Here is an 18,414-nt window from a genome sequence, read left to right as displayed (position 1 = left end):
TGACCACCGATATATGTTTGATATTATGTTAGGGCCTAGTCGATTCCTTTTTTCGCTGAGTGGATGGGTTTTTTTAAGTGGTCACGTTAACACTCTCTGTTAACCGCTAATGTTATTTCACTAACAGAACAGAACAGCCGTTAGCTTTTGAAAACCCCAGAAATCAAAGATTAAGTTCTTTTAAGAAAAATAAAGACTATCATCACTTTTGTTTTGTACTTTTGATATTGTATTTGCATTTAAAGTAATTGTAAAAATCGAGTCAACAAGACTAACACAGCTTCAGCTCAAGACACATGCAATTCCAAGGACATTGTTTATAATAAAATGAAATGAATTAGGAAATAAAGAGAGAAACCGTCCAGCCAACGTGCGATGCCAACTCTCATTTGGATTGACTAACACGAAAAAAACCCTAACTAATTGGTAAATTACACATAAATTAATCATATCGGTCAACAAACTACAACTAAATATTAGTTAGTAGCGGATCAAGAGCGCCCCATAAACTATTTACACTATGCTAGAGTCTACTAGAGTCCCGGTTCCACTTTTGGCTCCTCAGATCTTAAGATCATTTGATCCTTAATCTTAGATTTATGATCTCAAATCTCAGGCTAGAACGGGGGCACTGCAGCCATTATTCAGACGATATTCGGCATAGACCAGTCCAGTGTTGTGCCAGTGATAGAAGGCTGCCACAATGATCAGGTGCCACCTGTTAACGGTGTAATAACATTAGTTAATTTGAAGATTTTAAAATTAAATAGCTATCAATTACCAGTTATGGGAGTGACCCACAAAGTCCACCTTTCCGGTGAACCAGCGCTCCGGGATTTTGGCGGCATAGAAAACGAAGGCGACGAGGCAGAGCAAGTACATGACCACAATGCGGGGCACCATAAGCTATAAAAATTGGTAAATTATTAATAAAAATATTAAATTCAGAGTTAAGAACACCTACCCTGACTAGCTCGTTCTCCAAACCACCCATCGCCACTGCCCAATGACCCAGCGGAATGATTCCATAAGCAGACCACAGCAGCAGAACCGACACCTTGGCATTCATGGACACATTCAGTCTTGGAATCTGCACAGCAATGGCCAGGCCGAACATCCCCAAGGCAATCGTTGAGTACAGGGTACGCAGGAAAGTATGACACCAGAAGGCATAGTACATTCCACTGATATAGATGGCCACCAGGGAGAGGGAGATGCCCAGAAAGTCAACCGATAGGAAGATTTCGTAATGCTCCTCCGATTTACAGGAGAATATATGGTATATGGCGGACATCAGCATGCAAAGACAGAAGCAAACTAGCAGGCAGACCACCAGGATTTGATCACTCAAGGAGGCGTGTAGGCGAAGGAATTGCAGGTCGAAGATCGTCAGGCCAATGAACAGGATGCAACCAGCCAAATGGCTCCAGATGTTGATCTATAGAAATACGATATTAAGTAAGATTTTTCAACTCTTAAATTCTTTTCAGTGCATTCTTACTGTCTCATTGGTCCACCAGAAAATGCTCTGCAGGCACAGCTTGTTGGACAGGAATGTGCGGTATCCGCGACGGATGTAAGGGTTGAACTTCAAGTGGCTGGGGGCCTGCATGGAAACAAAACAAAAAATCGTTGAATAAACATTCCAAATAAATACAAACTTTTCCAAACCGATAAGAACTATGCAAATCGAATGCGTAACATTGAAAACTTAAAACAAAAAAACAAAACAAAACAAAGGAAAAGCCCCAAACACAAATGGAGGAAACCTTTTTGGCTCTGGCAGCAAGCCCAATCTAAAGCGAAAAAGCTTTTCACTTTGTTCAATTAAAAATAAATAAAACCAATTAATACAATTTCTATTCTAGTTAGGAATCTTGTTGAGAAATGTTTTTTTAAATGCTGAGAACTTTTTGTTTAGACATTGTTAAGGTTTTTTGATCTCTATTTCTATCTATCTATCTCTATATCTAAGCTTATAGGTTTTAACTTTACACTAGTTAGCATACATTAACTCACATTTATGCCTTAATTAAAGCCTTTGAATCGGAAGCAATTACCATTCCAAGCCCACTTAAAGTCTGGTTTTAAATTGCTTGGAAACTTGCTAAAAACCGAAACTGATTGTTTTGAAAAATCCCAAAAAAGTTCAATACAAACCAAAGCGTTTCGGGAGTTAGTTACCTTGGGGATTTTCACAGACATGTAAAGCATACGTATTAAATACACTCACAAAAAACTACAGTAGCTTCTTTTTATTTACCACCACTATTTAAATATTTAATGCCCGCCAGCGAAGAGCTTTTTATTTGTTGCTGCTGGCGAGACCTTGATTCAGTTGGCATTTGTTGGGTTTGGTTTGTCTAATTGTATTATTTTGCAATTGCTGCCAACTTGAATGCCGCTGTGGATTTCACATATTTCGGCGTTTTGGCCATTTTACAACCAACCATCGTTCATATAAGAGACGATAACAATAAGCCAAAATCCAAGTTACAAGCCATGTTAATTGATAAAAACAACAATATATCTTTTCTTTGGCCAATTTGTCCCTGATCGTAGTGCTTTTTTTTTTGTCAATTCGCCAAATACAATTTGCGATCAATTAAAATTCTGTGCCCGACAAATTGCCACAACAAATTGACCCCCAAAGTTCGCTAAGGGTTAAACTCACATCATCGAAATTGCAGAGCCATTTGAATTTGGACAATTTCTCGTCGTATTGCGGTCCATGGCCCAGAATATTGGGCTCCTCGTTGGACGGAAACTGATGCGATGCATCCGTTGTATCCGTAACCGGTTGGCCATCAATCTGAAAGATACAGATAGTTAAAGAAAATTAAGAAATCTTATCGATTAGAGCGAGCGGCAGCTTAAAAACTAATTTGAATTGAGGACAAGAACGGCAGCATATACGAGTATATATATGTTTATGTTTTTAAGATTCTTCCGCCTTATAAAACAGACGTTGCCAACTGGCCGTTCATTTCGTTTTTGATATGTATATTTTTAGACCCAAAACTGCAGTCGCACAAAATTGATTTGTTTGCTGATTTTATTATTATCTTTTTTTTCTTCTGCGGTTCCTTGTATTTATTGTTGTTGTTGTTTTTCCCTGGCTGGTTTTTAGTTTCTCGTGTAAACAACAACACTAACAATCGTGGATTGCAAAAATGCCATAATAACAACACCACTAATAACCCTATAAACCCCATAAACAAAAAACAGCAAAAACAACAGCAACTGCGAAAAGGGGGCCTGACTGTAATTTGTTTATCCAGCTTCTAAATCTAAATGCATAATAACAACAACAACAACAATAAGAGCGAGATGTGGGAGGGCAAGTGCAAGTGCATAAGCAAGTATCTTATCCAATTCGATGACGTTTTGTTTACAATTTTTATTGTTTTTCTGTTTTACGTTTTTGGTTAGCAAATGCACTTGATATGCACTTAAAAAAGTAATGAATAAATGCATAAGGGAGAAGCTTAAATAGGTTTATTGCTTCCTAAAATGTATAAATGCCCTTAAAAATGATTCTTAAGTCAAAGGTTTTAAACTAAAATGTGCTATTAAATAGCAAACCCGATTTGTCTTTACTTTTTTAGTATTTCAAAGACCTCATAAATATGACCTACATATTTGTTAAAACTAGTGATTAGTCACTAAAGTAAAATTGTAACTACTTTTCTAAGTACATTCTTAAAACGCCTACAATTCAGTCAAAGAGTCACTAAAGGGTTAAAGCTAATTGCTTTTGCTACCTATTTGCAAATAAAGATTTTGTATTTGCTAAAATCGAAATGGATATGTTTACGTCATGAAGTTTTCTCAAATATCAAATATTTATACAGCTGCTAGGCTTGTGTGGAAATTGTAGAAGTTTTTCCTTGAAAAATTAATAACTTTATGAGAGACTTTGTAATACAATATCATAAATATCATAGAAAAACAAAGCACATGTGTAAAAAGTAAATTTTAAAGCACATTTTAGGGAAGATACTTTTTTGATCTAGTTTTTCTAGGAAATTAAAAACATTTTTATAAGACAAAAATTAGATATTTTATTGGAATTTTTTAGGATGGATAGATTAGATACTTGATAGATTTTAGGAGTTATTAAATACGTTTCTATATTAAAAACTACAAATTTGTTAACCAAATACCTCACCTCTCTCATTACACAACCAATTTTTACCATTAAAAATATCAAAATAAAAGTTTAATAGAAACTTAATACTGTTAAAAACTACACACAAGCTTATTAACGCTGTACTATAAGTTGTTAAATATTTTCGAAACAAACACTCGACAACAAATATTCCAGATTCTAGCTAACAAAGCTGGTAATTGTTGGTAAATAGTAAAATCTAATGGAATGCCATTGATAAACAGGATGTAATAGTCATTAATTAGCCATTGACGTAGTTTAACAATTTCTTTGTTTAACTTTAGTTAAAAAAACACTTAAAATTTTCAGAGTTTGGAATGACAGCTTACATCTTTCTTTTTACTGCCGCGAATAATGCATTTCAGTTCGGTTGTGGTTGTTGTTGTGGTAACAATTGTAGTTTCCATTTTTGTATTGTTTTTTCTTTTTTCTTAAACAGTTTAAAAATTGTTAAATAAGTTTTTATGTCTGCTTTTAGTTTTGAGTTTCCACTATAATTTTCTCATAAAACACAAAAATTTCAACACACTAACAAACATCTAATTGGACATTTCAAAACAATGTTTTCTAACGTTTTGCTACGCGACTCCTTGAGGAGTTTTTCAACTGAGTTGCGGTAATCGAGTAAACCTTTGCGATTGCCAGCTAACTGGCAACTGAAAACCCCCCTTGGTATCCAATGTGGCCAATGATGTGAATCGTCAAAAGCTTGCGGAAAAGCTTTCTATAATTTAACAGCAGCCGAGAGACTGTTTCTGTTTTTATTTTTTTTTGTTTTATTGAGTCAAAAGATTTGCTGAGCAATCTTTTCGTTTTCAAAACCAGCGAGTGGTCTTTTTTCTCAGATCTTTCAGCGGACAGTTATGCTGAAATTATGCGAAATTTCGTGGCTGATGAGCTTTCGCTTCTTGTGCAAGTGGGCTTGTTTTGGTCAAGTCAGGTTGATTAGCGAACGCAGTGAGGGAAATTGGGGGGTTTTATCTATGTTTTATATACTTTTTTAACAATTTAGAATAATATATAAATGTTTATATTTTGGGAAAGTATAGTTTTATGGTTAAGATAAGGTATGGTAAGGTTGTAAACTGAGAAAGTAAAATCAAAACTTTGTGGGATACTAAAAATGTCTTTAAAACGTTAAAATTTACCACTTAAAAGGATATTGTTATTAAAAACGGATACCATGTTTGATTAATATTAAAAAACATAATTTTCAAACATAAAACCACATTTCCTTTACATTTCTTAAGAGCCAAACTTATTACCCATTAACTTTCCTCCGTGTACCATATATGTTTAACGATCAAGACAAGCCCCTTTGTTATATAACCATCCAAGTTGATGATCGGTCGAGCATTGAGAACCCTTTTGTAAACAACAATTGCACAATTTTTTCAAAAAGCTTTAGCTTTTCTCTCGAATTCGCATTAATTGTTTACACGATCTCAATACACACGGATATTTGATGGGTTTTTATCGCTTGCGGGAGACATCCGTAAATGAAAAACAACCAAAAAAAAAAAAACAAAAACTGAAAACTGAGCCCAAAAACCAGTTTCACCTTTCGTCGAAGTTCAGGAATTCCGCGTGGGACTTTCGCAAGGCCCCATGGGCATCATCGCATCATACATACATCTGTGTGTAAACATAATGCATAACAAGATATCGGTGTGGCAAGCTCTAATCGGTTACAAATAATAATACCCGACTTGACCTTGGCTCCATTCGTGGCGATCTAGTGGGCTATAGCCCTCGGGCCATGGCGAAAATCGCTCACTCTGCCAGTTTCGTATAAGGTTATCTCATCAGCTCTTGGTTCAGCTTTTTGTGTGGCCAAATGGCCATTACTTTTGGGAACTTGACAGGTGTGATTGAATGTGATGCGATGCACGTGCCGCTTTGATTCGCTGAGAACAGGAGCGGATCTTGAGATAATGCAGTTTCCGGGTGCATTTGATAAGACAAAATTGATGTGAAAAAAGAGCGAAAAAAAGTTAATATTACTATCTAAGGAGATCATATTAATCTTTCCTGTGCAGTAAATAAATTCCTTAATATTAAAGTCCGATTAACTAAAGTGTGTTAATATATACTTACTTATTCTTAGTACATTCCCTTTAAACATATATAAAAATCCCCGATAACCCGCCTAACCCTCTAAAGTTCATTGCTCAGTGATTTCCTTTTACACAAAACGAACTTTTCCACTTACCCAGGAATTGTCATCAGAATCCTTTCCAGATTTCCGTAAATAGCAGGTGGAAGATTCAGCAGATATATCTTCATCCTCAAGGATCTCTCTGGGACGGGGAGTCATGGCTACTTAAAGTCCTAATGAAATTTACAAAAATTTAACTCAGATCGTGTTTCTTGGCTAATAATTTAAACATTGATGGCCAGTTGCAGACCGGCAAGTTATCCAGAGCCACCACCCCCACCTCCCCATTTCGCAGAAGAGTGCGAAAATCGAGTCGAGCTTCTAAACAAAAGACAACTTGAATGGTGCCAAGTGGAGAGAGCGTGTGTGTTGCCATGTTGGAGACAACAAAGACAGCGAGCTTCGCTCTCTTTTTGTAGTCTTCATCTCTCTGACTCTCCCTCTCTCTTTCTCTCTCTTTTTTTCACTCTTTGTGGCTTGGACTTTCTTCAAAGCTTAATCGATTATAGCTGGAAGAAACCTTTCCCCAAAAAGGTCTCAAAAGTTAACTATTTTCAAAGCAATAATTTAAAGTTTTTTTAACAAGATCATAACATTCAATTTATATAATTTAAGATGAAGTTAATGATTAAGCATCTACAAGCAATATTTGTTTAAGGATCAGCTTAACAGATGATTATCACAAAAAACAGCAATCAAAAAGTTGAATAATCTAAGTAATCTTTAATCTTTATAGTTTGAATATAACAAGCACAATTTGCAGAGATTTTAAACTTTGTTCAGAGAACACTATCAAAAATGTTTTCTTTTCAAAACACAAAACAAAATCCTCATTAAAATAATGATCATTTCCCTTTCAATTATAAAAAATGTTTTCTTTCTGTGTGTTTAGCGAAAAGCATTTTGTTTCCACGACTGCAATTTTGAGTTTGTATTTTGTATTTCTTGTATGGCCCACAAAAACATTTCTCTCACAAAACCGTTTGCATAACCAAAATTTCTAAAACTTTTCCAGGTCAATCGACCAAACGGACAGCTTTCGTCGCAGCACGTGTCTCTCAAACATATTGCACTTGTTAATTGAGATTCCCCCAAGGGTCCCCAAGATCCAGATAACCTTCAATTGATTTTGATTTACTTTAGTTTAACTTGGCCACACACAACACACACGGGGAATTCGAATTGGAATTTTCACTTCGGCACTGAAAAGTTCTCGCGAACACCACTCGCAACGCGGCAAAAATATCAAATGAACATATTCACAGACCTCGAGTGTGTTTGCATTGCCTTGGAAGAAAGAGAAGACATCGCAAATTGCCGTAAAGAGAAGAAAAGACGAGCTCTAAGAGACAGATCTTACAAAAGCTCAAATAAGCTTTTGGCGGCGAGCGAGCATATGATTCTTCTTTTTTTATATTTGATATTTGAATTGATTAAATGCTAATTTAGCATGCTCTGGTCGTTGCCGCCATCGAAGATCTTTACACTGGAACTTTAAAAGCGTTTACTGAATATTTAAAGATCTCTTCTAAATACCCTTTAAAAAGGTAGCTAAGAATATGCAGAAAAGTGATAACTTTGTTGAAATCTTTTAAGATGATTTGCATCTTCAGTTTTGTTTTAAAATTTTAAAATTTTATATACGTGTTTGATTTAATTTAATTTAATCAGCAGTCTGTGGAATATTTTCCTTGCCTTCTTCTTAACCCTTCCCACTATTTCCTTTGCCAACACTTTCTGAATATTTTTATTTTTTCCACGGCCTTTGCGAATAAATTCCAACACTCTCTGAATATTTATACTTATTCCAACCAACCTTAAGCTGTCTCTTGGCAAATGCCCTTCGCATTGACCGAGTTAAGAAATTTCCTTGCCCTTATGCATCATTAAACCCTCGTAAACCAAAAAAAAAGCGTAATAAAAAAGCCATTAAAAAGTGTAATTATTGACCTAAGAAAGCTGTCACTTGGCATTGTAATGGCTATAAGATGATAGCTGTATTCACAACAAAAGCTCTTGAAGCAACCCATTTCAGAGTCCAAACGATGTTGTCCAATTAAAAAGTTGTTGCAAACTGAGAATATAAATCAAAATTAGTCCAACTCGCTAAAGAACGCCAATTAAAATTATGAACAAGCCCGCTCAGATCTTTAAAGCTTGGTAATTATACCAGATAACCGTTAACAACTTAGGAAAGAAAAAAAATATAACTTGGCGGATATAAACTTTGTGAGTTGTAAAATCAAAATCAAGAAATAAATGAAAAACCAATAGGCAGATACATCTATTTAGTAACACATTTTGCAACTTCAAGAGCGGGAAATCAACGTCAATAGTTTACAAATTAAAAAACATTTTACGTAAGACAGTTTCACAGACATTTTAGGACAAACAAATTGGGAATGTAATACAAACATTTGTCTACAACATTCAGAACATCAAAATATTGTTACTAATTTGTCAAAACATGCATGGGAATTAAGATACAAAAAACCTTTTTAGTTACAAACATTTCAGGTGATCGGAAAGGAAAGTGAATATAGCCTACTACCTTCGTTCACCTTTTCGCTTCATATTAAATTGAATTTTTGCAATTTTTATTTTTCCGGTTCTTTAAATATAATATAATAATAATAATAATTTTTCCAGCTGATTTTTATTTGTAGTTTTGTTTTTCTTTGTATTTAAACTTATTATGTTGATGCTGTTGTTGGTAGCTGTCTAGCTTTTAATGTTTAATGCTTACATAATTTTTTCAGTAATTATTATTAAATTATTTCCGTTTATGCTGTTCTGTTTCTGTTCGGGGCAAAACACACTCATTCCCAGTCCACCAATTTGCCAGCTCCTGCTGCTACTGCTGCTGCGGCTGATGTTGTTGCTGCTGCTTCTGCTGCAAGGCCTCCAGTCCACTGGCGCTTACCGCTGCCAATGTTGTTGCTGTTTCTAATGCTAATGCCGATGCGGGGGCGATAGCAGCGGCAGCGTCGACGTAGATGATGGCGGCAGCTGCTGATCTTATTGCTGCTGCAGTTGCTGCTGATGTTGTTGTGGCAATTGTTGGTGTTGTGGTTGTAGCTGCTGCTGTGGCCGCAGGTCCTGCTGATATTGTGGTTATTGTTGTGGTCAACCGCACGGCGGCCATTGCCATTAACAATGCCGCGGCTGCAGCTCCTCTTCTTCATCTGAATCTGACTATTGTAAATTGTTGATGTTATCTTTGTTGCTTTTACTGTTGTTTTTGCTGCTGATGTTGTTGTTATTGCTGCTTCTGCTGTTGCTGTTGCATCTGCATTTGCTTTTACTGCTGCTGTTGTTGATGTTGAATTTGCTGATTCTGTTGGACTGCTGCAATCTGGAACGCATCACATAGCATACTTTCTAGTCCACTCTCGTGCCAGTTCATTGTATTTTTCCCGATCGGTTTTATATATTCTGGCAATCTCTGGAACAAGCGGATCGTCTGGATTGGGATCACAGAGTAGAGAGCAAATTGATAATAAGACTGAAAGAGAAAAACACAAATATTTATATATTAGTTTAATTTGATTTATAAATATTTAAATTACAAAACTCACCTTTTGAAATAGTTAATGCTGGCGACCACTGAGATCTTAATATATCGAGACAAATCGATCCATTGCTGTTAATGTTTGGATGGTATATGCGCGTTGTAAAAGCCACTTTGGGTGGTTTAAAGGGATAGTCTGTTGGAAAATGTATAGTTAAGAAGAATACACCTCCTTGGTAAGGGCTGTCCGGCTGAAATAAACAGATGATAATGTGTATTAGTATGGCTAGACTAGTTGATATTATCTAAACATATTTATTTGCTGTTGATTTACTCGTTTGTAGAAAATGGGAATGCATTCATTTGACAAATATTAGCTGATAAAATGGTTTCATTAAGATTATTACGTTTTAGTTTTAATTCAGAAAAATCTCTTGACAATATATATATATTTCTTTCTATATTTATTTGCATTTCAGAATAACAGATGCCGACAAAATTATTTATTTAAAAGTTTAAATTGATTAATGTCTAAACAAAAATCAATTACATCTGTAGTGGCATTTTATTTAAATAAATGTTTATAAATGTTTACAAATCTACTATATAAGCTTATCTATTCAGACTAATCTTTACATTAATTCATCATTCTTATCAACTGAGGTTTCACTCAGCTTAATAATAAATAAGTACGGCTTAGTTTTTCATTCTAATTATATTTTTAAAAACAATATTAACTGATCCATTGTTATGCTATAATCAACATTGAATGCAAAACCATAATGCACCTGCAATAAATCAACAGAAATTAGTTTAGGTTTAAAATTAAACAGCAAATCAATTTATAAATCCATTTTGTTCTCATCCAGTTCATCTTAAAAATCCTCTTACCGGGCCCATTATTGTAGCTTGCCAGTGAAATACTGTAAGTGAAAAAGGAAAGACATTAATCAAACATTTGTAAGAACGCATTTAGAGATAATAGGATAGAGCCCTAAGAGGGCAAACAAAAAATGCAACTGCAGTATTACGTTTTTTGTTTGCTTTGATTTGCATTAAGTCCTAATCTGCCTTGGAGCTGTATTATTGTGTACATAATGAGCAACTTAATGGATATTTGGAAATAACAATGAGATGCTAGGAAATATTAGAACATACACACTTTTAGCACTTTTTTTTCTGGTTTTCATAATTTATCCCTTTAAGGGCCTAACAGGTAGATAAATTATTCTATCTGTATCAAAAAACAGACTAACTCTTGCCAATTTAGACGGATGTAGTATATTATATTTGACTTAATAAACAAATTTTCAATATCTTAAACTTGTTTATTTTTCCTAGTTCTCCTGAGTCAATCCTTACTGTATATGCGCATTCACACTGCAGCAAAACTCGCTCTCGCCTAACTAAATGCACCACTCTCTCAGCACCTGCCACCCTCCCACCAGCCCACTTCCTTTCTCATGGCCATGCTCTTTAGCGATTCCTCCACAAAAGAACAAACACAAACAATGCCAGCCAAAGAGCCTTGGCACCGACAATTGGCAGCGACGTCAGCAGCAGAAAAAGCACCAAATGACTCTCTCCCATGAAACAAAAACAAAAACGTTAAAATGTGGAGTAGATCTATAAGATGATACCCTGTAATAGAAGTCTTTCAGAAACCAATTACTTTTTAACTTTCTTACTTTCTTATATAGAAGTCTAAAAGATAACTTTGAGCTAAAAAATCAATTTATATTTAACTCTACAAGGAAACCCTCCTTTATATTAACATCCTTAAAGACTGTTTTAATATTTCCTTTAATAAAATTTTCATTTTTAATTTATTTCATTTATACATTTTCTGCCATGCAAGCCTTGAGTTTTATTGACATATATGTATATATATGTCCACGAATTCTATATACCCTTGTACCCTACTACAAACATAGCATACAAATACCCTTGTACTCTGCGAACAAACTGCATGAAGAGAGAGCACGGAACGTGTGGCAGTTGGCTCAGAACCATGGCCAAAACAGAGCCACTGGCTATGCCGTCAATGTCATCCTGGGGAACCAAACGAATACGATTGGGGAAACCCTCTCTGTTTGGGTGAGAACTTGAGTATTGAGAACTGGGAACTGGGCCCTCGGTTACCAGCTGCTGCCGCTGCTGCTGCTGCTGCTGTTGCTGCCTTGACCATAATTACACGAAATGTTCATTTGTCGATTTAGCAGTTTAGAGTTTGGGTCTGGAGAATGCGACGGCATTGTATTTGCCATAGCTCAGACAAAAGTAATCTCATCACTGCAGCCGAGCCATGGTGATTATGCCACTTAAACAATAATCAATAAATTCTGGGCACTGCTAGGCGATAAAAGCCCCGGGGGAGAAAGATAAATAGTAATAAAAGCAATATAATATTTACTTTTATACAAGAAACACATTTAGAAACATATTATTGTTGTTCTTTGAATATCTAGCTGGTGATTGAGTGAAATGGAATGTTGAGCTATGATTAGTCACAACATTTATTGACAAAAAATGATTTTCTTTCTAATAAAGTTAGTCAGAACCTAGAATTTCAGTAATAAAACTCTTTAAGTAGTCTACTTATGATCAATTAACTAACTATCTCAAATCCCTTCATGGTTAACTTAGCTCAGAAGCATTCAATCAATTTCCATTTTAAATACATGATTAAATCATAAGGTTTCTTTTGCCGTAATACGATTTCAATGGATTAATTCCCACTCACACGACTGAAAAGCCAACCCCACACTGAGCAAAAAACATCTATGGAGTTGTCTCTTCCATGGGAGGAAAATTTATACCACCCAACCAGCTACCAACTACAAAATAGGCCCCGCCCTTTATTGCAAATTCCTTTCTTTTACTTCATTTTGTGGAAACTTTTCGGCCAAGGTTTTGAGAGTGCCAAATGGTAATGCAACGCAAAATGATAACAACTGCGGAAACAAGTCAAACGAATTGTTGTACACAAAAAACACTTACGTTTATATATGTACAACCCAAGTTACTATATAGACGATTATAAACTGATAATAGAAATCGAGTGAAATCGCTTCAGTGCCCGCAATTATCAACAAACGATGACAATTAGCATTATTCACTGCCTCACGGGAAACTTGAATGGGTTCAATTTCCTCGCTTTTGTAGAGAAACAGGGAAATGCAACACAAAGAAAAGTGCTTTGGAAAATGCTGTGATATAGAAAATGTAACAACATTTTGGCGGTTCTTGAAATCATTATATTTTATGCGCGATTCCAAAATCTTTTTAACACCTTTCAAGGAAAGTTACTACAAAAGAATGCGGAAAGCCTTAGAATATATAGCCGCTATTTACATTTTTGTAAATCAACATCACAAAATACTTGTTTTATTTATTTAGTTTGAAGTTTAGTTTATAAAAACATTAAAACCGCGAAGAAACCAGTAAATTTTGTGACTTTGTTGACCTCTTTTTTTCTTCTAAAATTTCATTTTAAACAAAGTATAACAGAGCACTTTTTCTTGGCCAGAAATCACCTGCGGCAAGGCTATGTAATTACCCGATTTCACTTTTAAGTGACGTCATTTGCGAATGACCCCCATATGGCTGGTACCTCTTCTTCTTCTCCTACTACCACTACTTTTGGAGGCTTTTCAGTAACGGTTGTCTGTCTTTGGTATCGCTCTACGTGTTATAACGTAACTGAATCTGATCCAAAAGCCAGTGTGAATTTGTTGACTAATTGCATGTTGGCATCGTGAGTTTTTGAATCGAGTTCAAGACAGAGAGAAATAGAAAAACAAAGAACAGAACAAGCCAAGCTATGAAACCAGAACCAAGTCATGGCGATCAGCTGTTTCGAGGCCGTCGCTATCACAATATAAAGAACTCAATCCCCCAAACTCGGTGAAAAATAATCCCAAATTAGCATAGGCTAAGCATTAAAAAAAAACAAAAACTAACAACAAATAGGTGAATAAACAATATATAAACATATTTTGCCCAGTCACGATTGAAATCTGTGACGTGGTAATATACAATCGATAATATTTAAATTTCTCATTAGCTGTTTCGCGCCGGGGTCTTTTCAACTCTCTATGGAGCCTTAAAAGATAATTTTGAATTTTTATTAATCTGACTAAACTTTTCTTTGAATTTCATGAGTGGTTGTTTCTTATTAATTCAAAAAATATCAGAAGTACCAATCATATTTTCTTATTTCCATAATTTAAAAATGACTTTCTACATATTTTGATTTTAATACCTAAAAACTTGACTCAAATTTGGCAACTCAAAAATGTTTCCCCATCTTGTTTTCTGCCTTTCTCAGCTCCCACAAGTTATGGTGAAATCAAAACTGAACTCATAGCTCCACAACATAAAGTTGACTCATTGCAAATCATGGTGATGGTGAATAACATTAACCATACTTACAATCATCTCCAACTGGACCGGCTGAACATTGTGCAGGTGGATCTCTGCCCAGATCTTGCAGTTCCTATTAAACAAAAGGAAATATAGATTAGTGATTAAATTTTAAGTATATATATATATATATAATAAGATCTTATAAGAATCCTATTTCTCTAAGATCCTATTTTCTTTAAGAGAACGAACCGTTTTTCATATTTCTTTTACCGAGTGATCTGAGTTTTAGACATGCTTTATCTATCGTTTTTAGTTTATTTAACTAGCCTGATTCGGTGAAATAAATATAAAATATCTCTAATTATGATCTGAAACCCATTTAGTGGTGACAAAGGTAACAAAAGCCGCCTTTGTAGCACCCAGGAACTACCAAAAGAGTTTCCCAAAGGGAAAATAGTCAAAAATGGAATTTCATTGCAAGTCGTTTATGTTTTCCGGTTGTCGGTTCTTTTGTTTTGGTCTATAATGCAACGATATCTCCTGCACTTTGGAGGGTGTGTGTGCGTGTGTATATATGTAGATGAGTGTGCTTGGCATGCAAATGATGTAAAATTTAAAATGCAGAATTTAAAAACAGAAATATGGGGATACAAAACAAACATTTTTATGCGAGAATTGCGTTCAAAGCGTGAGCGAGCGAGAGGGAGAGACGTGAAAAATCAAGTTCGTTGGCCCGGACCACAAATGGCGCTGTCTCCCTCAGCCCCACCCCCTCGCCCACTCGCTCCATCTCTGTTGCACTCGTACGCACACAGCTGAGCGGCTCCCCTCTCTCTCTGCCGCTTCTTCAGTTATCACAGCTGCCACACACTCACACATACTAGCATAAAAAGGGGAGAGAGAATAAGGTGTAAGGTAAACCGGCAAAAAAAAAAAAAATAAAGGAATATATATATAAAAAAGAATAATGAAGATGAGCTGCGAAAGAAGAGCACAGCTCAGAGGTGAAGGGGAAAGCAAGATGAGAAGAATGGAGAGGAAAAGAAGCTAGAGCTTCAGAGTGTGCGTGTACTTGTAACGGCACCCCAAAATTTGAGTGGAACACAACAAAAATAGCCGTCGCGAAAAGTAGAAAAAACGCAGTGTTTCTTCGCCCCATCTCACTCACTCATCATTCCGGGAATTGTACCTGTTGAGCAAAAATAAATTACAAGAAATTGTAACATTTCTTTTTTCGATTGAAGTCAGAGCAGTTATGACTCATAAAAGACAAAACAAATAAAGCTAAAACCAAAAACAAACACGCACACATGTACACAGAGAGAAATATTGTTTTTATGATCAACCAGGTGAATAAACACAAACTAAACTTTTTTTTTTAAATTTGAAGAACAGATGGATATTTCTTTAAGAGTCACATGTTTTTTTTTCTTTTTTAAATTCTACATGTGTCTTAAAAGATTTGATATATGTTTGAAACTTCATTTCTTTCAGTATTTATTTCAAGAGAGCTTGATCCGCGTTTAAGCCGACTATTCTCTCTCGCTCTTTACCTCTCTTTTTTTGGTAAATGAGGCCAACTTAAAAAAACCTTAAAGAATTTGCCACAAAAAGGGGTGTGCGTGATTTGTTAAATTTTTACTAAAAAAATATACTTTTATTTCCGGTTTGTGCCATTTCGTTTTCGTTCAGGCAGGAATAGTTTACAATAGAAGGAAATCTATGAAAAACGAGGAAAAACTCAATGGCCATGACGCCGACGCCGGCAGTGCTGCCTTTATGGCAACTGCGACGTCGAGACAGTCAGCAGACCCCCCCTCACACATACACACACATAAGGCTTTTAAATTATTCTCACGCTCACACACACGCATAGATAATGTACAAATTCCGCATTCACCGCTCATTTTGTATGTAAATTATGCTTAATTATAATTTATAACTAATTATTTGGGGGCCCCTTTTGGTTTTCGAGTGTTTTGCAACACTAATCACGCACACACTTGCGCTCTCTTTGGCTCTGCCCCATTGCTAAAGCGAGACCGATTGCGGCCTCAGCTGTCGCTGGCAAAGGGAAGGCGCCAAGGTCTGAGCGAGATGGCATGCAATGGCCATAGCCAAGTGATGGCGAGACTTTGTATTTGCTAATGTATTGGTGTGTGGGGTATGACTATGATAACCGGCTGCAAACGAAAAAAAAAGCTCCCAATTCGCCAAGTAAAATTTCCACAACTACAAAATATTACTAATGTTTTTTTTTTTCAAGAAGTTTCAAGGGTTTTACGCCATGAACCTTGAACATACTATATTCTGACACTATTAGGGGTTAAAAAGCATTACTGGACAAGGACAAACGACGCGCAAGCACTTTAAAAATAATTATCGAAGCACGCACACTATAGCCACACCACCTAAATATATATATAAATATTTCAATACATATATATACTTGGGGCAACACTATTTCTGAATTATCAGCGCAAAAAGTAGGGTTAGGTTAATTTTATACGCTTCTTGCTTTTGCTGTTTTATTTTTTGCTGGATCTTTCTGCGGCGATGGCAGTGTGTGCGTCTGTGTATGTGTAAGGTGAGAGTGAGACTGTATGCGAGTGCCGTGTACAGCGTGTATTGGGTAACAGCGCCCGTAGAGCTGTGAAAACTCCGCCGTATAGTTGCATTAATGTAAATGCATCCAGGTGCCCGGCACACACGCACACGCACAAATACACTCGCACACAAACAATGCACATTTGCATTGCACTTTCACGCACACGCATCGCACACACACACTCTCGCAAAAGTAACGGAAACGATGACTGCACCACACGTTGCCTTGCCCACCACACGCACACATCCTTAGCCCTTTTTCACCACCCTCAAAAATTTCTAATCTCCTAATTAGAAACTTATTAATTAAGCTAACGCCGCCACAGCTTATTTTCCCCCTTGCCTCTTTTTTTTGCACGCTTCTTTCTTTTCGTTTTGCCGTTCGTGGATTTTTACTTTTCCGTCGTGTACCTACGTTTCACATTTCTTGCATAAAATTTTTCGCTTCCGTACTAATTTTATGTCTGCTCACATTTGTCTCTACTTTGTGTTTAGTTTAAACCAAAATGTTCTTTTTTTTAAACCCGTTTCGTAGAGTTTTTAGTTTTTTTTTTCACATACCTTATTGATTCTTTTTAACGCCATTTTCTGATTGAAATTTGATTTTCTGGGTTGTGTGTGTGTGTGTTTGGTTGGATGGTTGTTTGCTGGTGTTGGTGTCTCGCGTATTTCTTTTGTTCTTTGCACAGAATTGGGAATTTTTCTTTCAATATATCTCCTGCTCGCTTAGAATTGAACGAAAACGAAACACAAAAGCTGCGTTGCGCCTCAAGAACTTTGATGCTTAAATATGGCTCTCTCGATTGTGTCCCTTGTCTCGAAATAAAGCAGCACCAGCGCACTGCGAGTAAAAACGGCGACCCGACGAAGACTACGGCGATGATTATTTTTTCCCAATCAATGCGGGGCCTTTTGAACGCGCGTGCAAGTGAGATAATAGTACTTTAGCTGACCGCAGTGAATGACTGTCCCTTTGGCAAACCGGGCGTGCAAGCAAGACGAATAGTGTGTGTGTCTGTTGGCGGTGTTGCAAAACGGCGGTCGAAATAGAGCAGTCCAGCTAGACGAACATCACCGGTTCATATAACCTTTTGGTGGGGGGGGGCGGGTTGGTGGGGGGGCTTTGGGTTGGGGGGGGAGGGCAATTAGTGGTTTTTAGTTTTTAATAAAACAAAAAAATTTACTTTTTTTTGGTTTGGTTGTTTGGGGGGTTGAGTTAATGGGCGGCGGGTTGGTGTCTTGGCTATCTATGCTGGTGCGTGCGAATAAAACTGTGCAATTTGCTTGTTGATTTGTTACCACACTACGTGTTGCTAGCTGCCGGAATGTTTTTGCCGAGGAATTTTTATCTGTTGGTGATCTGGTTTATTGAAATACCTTCGACAAGCTACTGTGTTGCATAAGTGTCAAATCGTTAATTTTTAAATTTAAATTTATATTGTTCAATGATCTGGCAAGGCTGATAATTACCGCACTTACTAGCACTGTTTATCTATCGATAGTAGCTCGATAACTGTGAGATGGTAATATACAGAGCGATAGTGCATATTTTCAGTTTTTGAACATGTCATTGATTTGGGAACGAATGTCAAAAAATAG

General features: G+C 36.3%; 2 protein-coding genes across 3 annotated transcripts; both read right to left on the bottom strand.

Moving 5' to 3' along the window:
* Positions 1–206: 206 nt before the first annotated feature.
* Positions 207–7,587, bottom strand: LOC108109241 (progestin and adipoQ receptor family member 3). 2 transcript variants are annotated; one of them, XM_017217721.1, is made up of 7 exons: positions 7,468–7,587; positions 6,384–6,502; positions 2,675–2,812; positions 1,502–1,606; positions 965–1,438; positions 782–906; positions 207–718 (listed from the first exon to the last, which is right to left on the bottom strand). In XM_017217721.1, the coding sequence occupies exons 2-7, from the start codon at positions 6,486–6,488 to the stop codon at positions 613–615; spliced, it is 1,053 nt and encodes a 350-aa protein (XP_017073210.1). In that variant the 5' UTR covers positions 6,489–6,502; positions 7,468–7,587; the 3' UTR covers positions 207–612. The 2 variants fall into 2 exon arrangements, with proteins under 2 accessions (XP_017073210.1, XP_017073218.1); XM_017217729.1 differs by lacking the exons at positions 6,384–6,502; positions 7,468–7,587 and adding an exon at positions 4,501–4,842.
* Positions 7,588–8,966: 1,379 nt separating this feature from the next.
* On the bottom strand, positions 8,967–17,761 carry LOC108109201 (ubiquitin-conjugating enzyme E2-17 kDa). Its single transcript, XM_017217642.1, has 5 exons — positions 17,377–17,761; positions 14,275–14,338; positions 10,732–10,763; positions 9,908–10,091; positions 8,967–9,834 (listed from the first exon to the last, which is right to left on the bottom strand). Exons 1-5 carry the CDS (start codon positions 17,398–17,400, stop codon positions 9,695–9,697), a joined length of 444 nt encoding a protein of 147 aa, XP_017073131.1. The 5' UTR covers positions 17,401–17,761; the 3' UTR covers positions 8,967–9,694.
* Between the last annotated feature and the right edge of the window lie 653 nt (positions 17,762–18,414).

The sequence above is a fragment of the Drosophila eugracilis genome, unplaced genomic scaffold (assembly GCF_018153835.1).
Source record: "Drosophila eugracilis isolate 14026-0451.02 unplaced genomic scaffold, ASM1815383v1 contig_47, whole genome shotgun sequence".
Lineage (NCBI taxonomy): Eukaryota > Metazoa > Arthropoda > Insecta > Diptera > Drosophilidae > Drosophila > Drosophila eugracilis.
Note: the sequence above shows the minus strand (reverse complement) of the source record. Positions and strands in the feature narration are given on the sequence as shown.

What these genes read in the sequence shown, in the direction of transcription:
- LOC108109201 (XM_017217642.1), bottom strand. Translation starts at nt 17,400, where the DNA reads ATGGCGTTAAAAAGAATCAATAAG. An exon ending in CGGTCCAGTTGGAGATGATT is followed by an intron (nt 10,764 to 14,274) that starts GTAAGTATGGTT and finishes TTTCACTTACAG; the next exon opens with TATTTCACTGGCAAGCTACA. An exon ending in AAGCTACAATAATGGGCCCG is followed by an intron (nt 10,092 to 10,731) that starts GTAAGAGGATTT and finishes TGTTTATTTCAG; the next exon opens with CCGGACAGCCCTTACCAAGG.
- LOC108109241 (XM_017217721.1), bottom strand. Translation starts at nt 6,488, where the DNA reads ATGACTCCCCGTCCCAGAGAGATCCTTGAGGATGAAGATATATCTGCT. An exon ending in GGCTCTGCAATTTCGATGAT is followed by an intron (nt 1,607 to 2,674) that starts GTGAGTTTAACC and finishes GTTTCCATGCAG; the next exon opens with GCCCCCAGCCACTTGAAGTT. An exon ending in GTGGGTCACTCCCATAACTG is followed by an intron (nt 719 to 781) that starts GTAATTGATAGC and finishes CACCGTTAACAG; the next exon opens with GTGGCACCTGATCATTGTGG.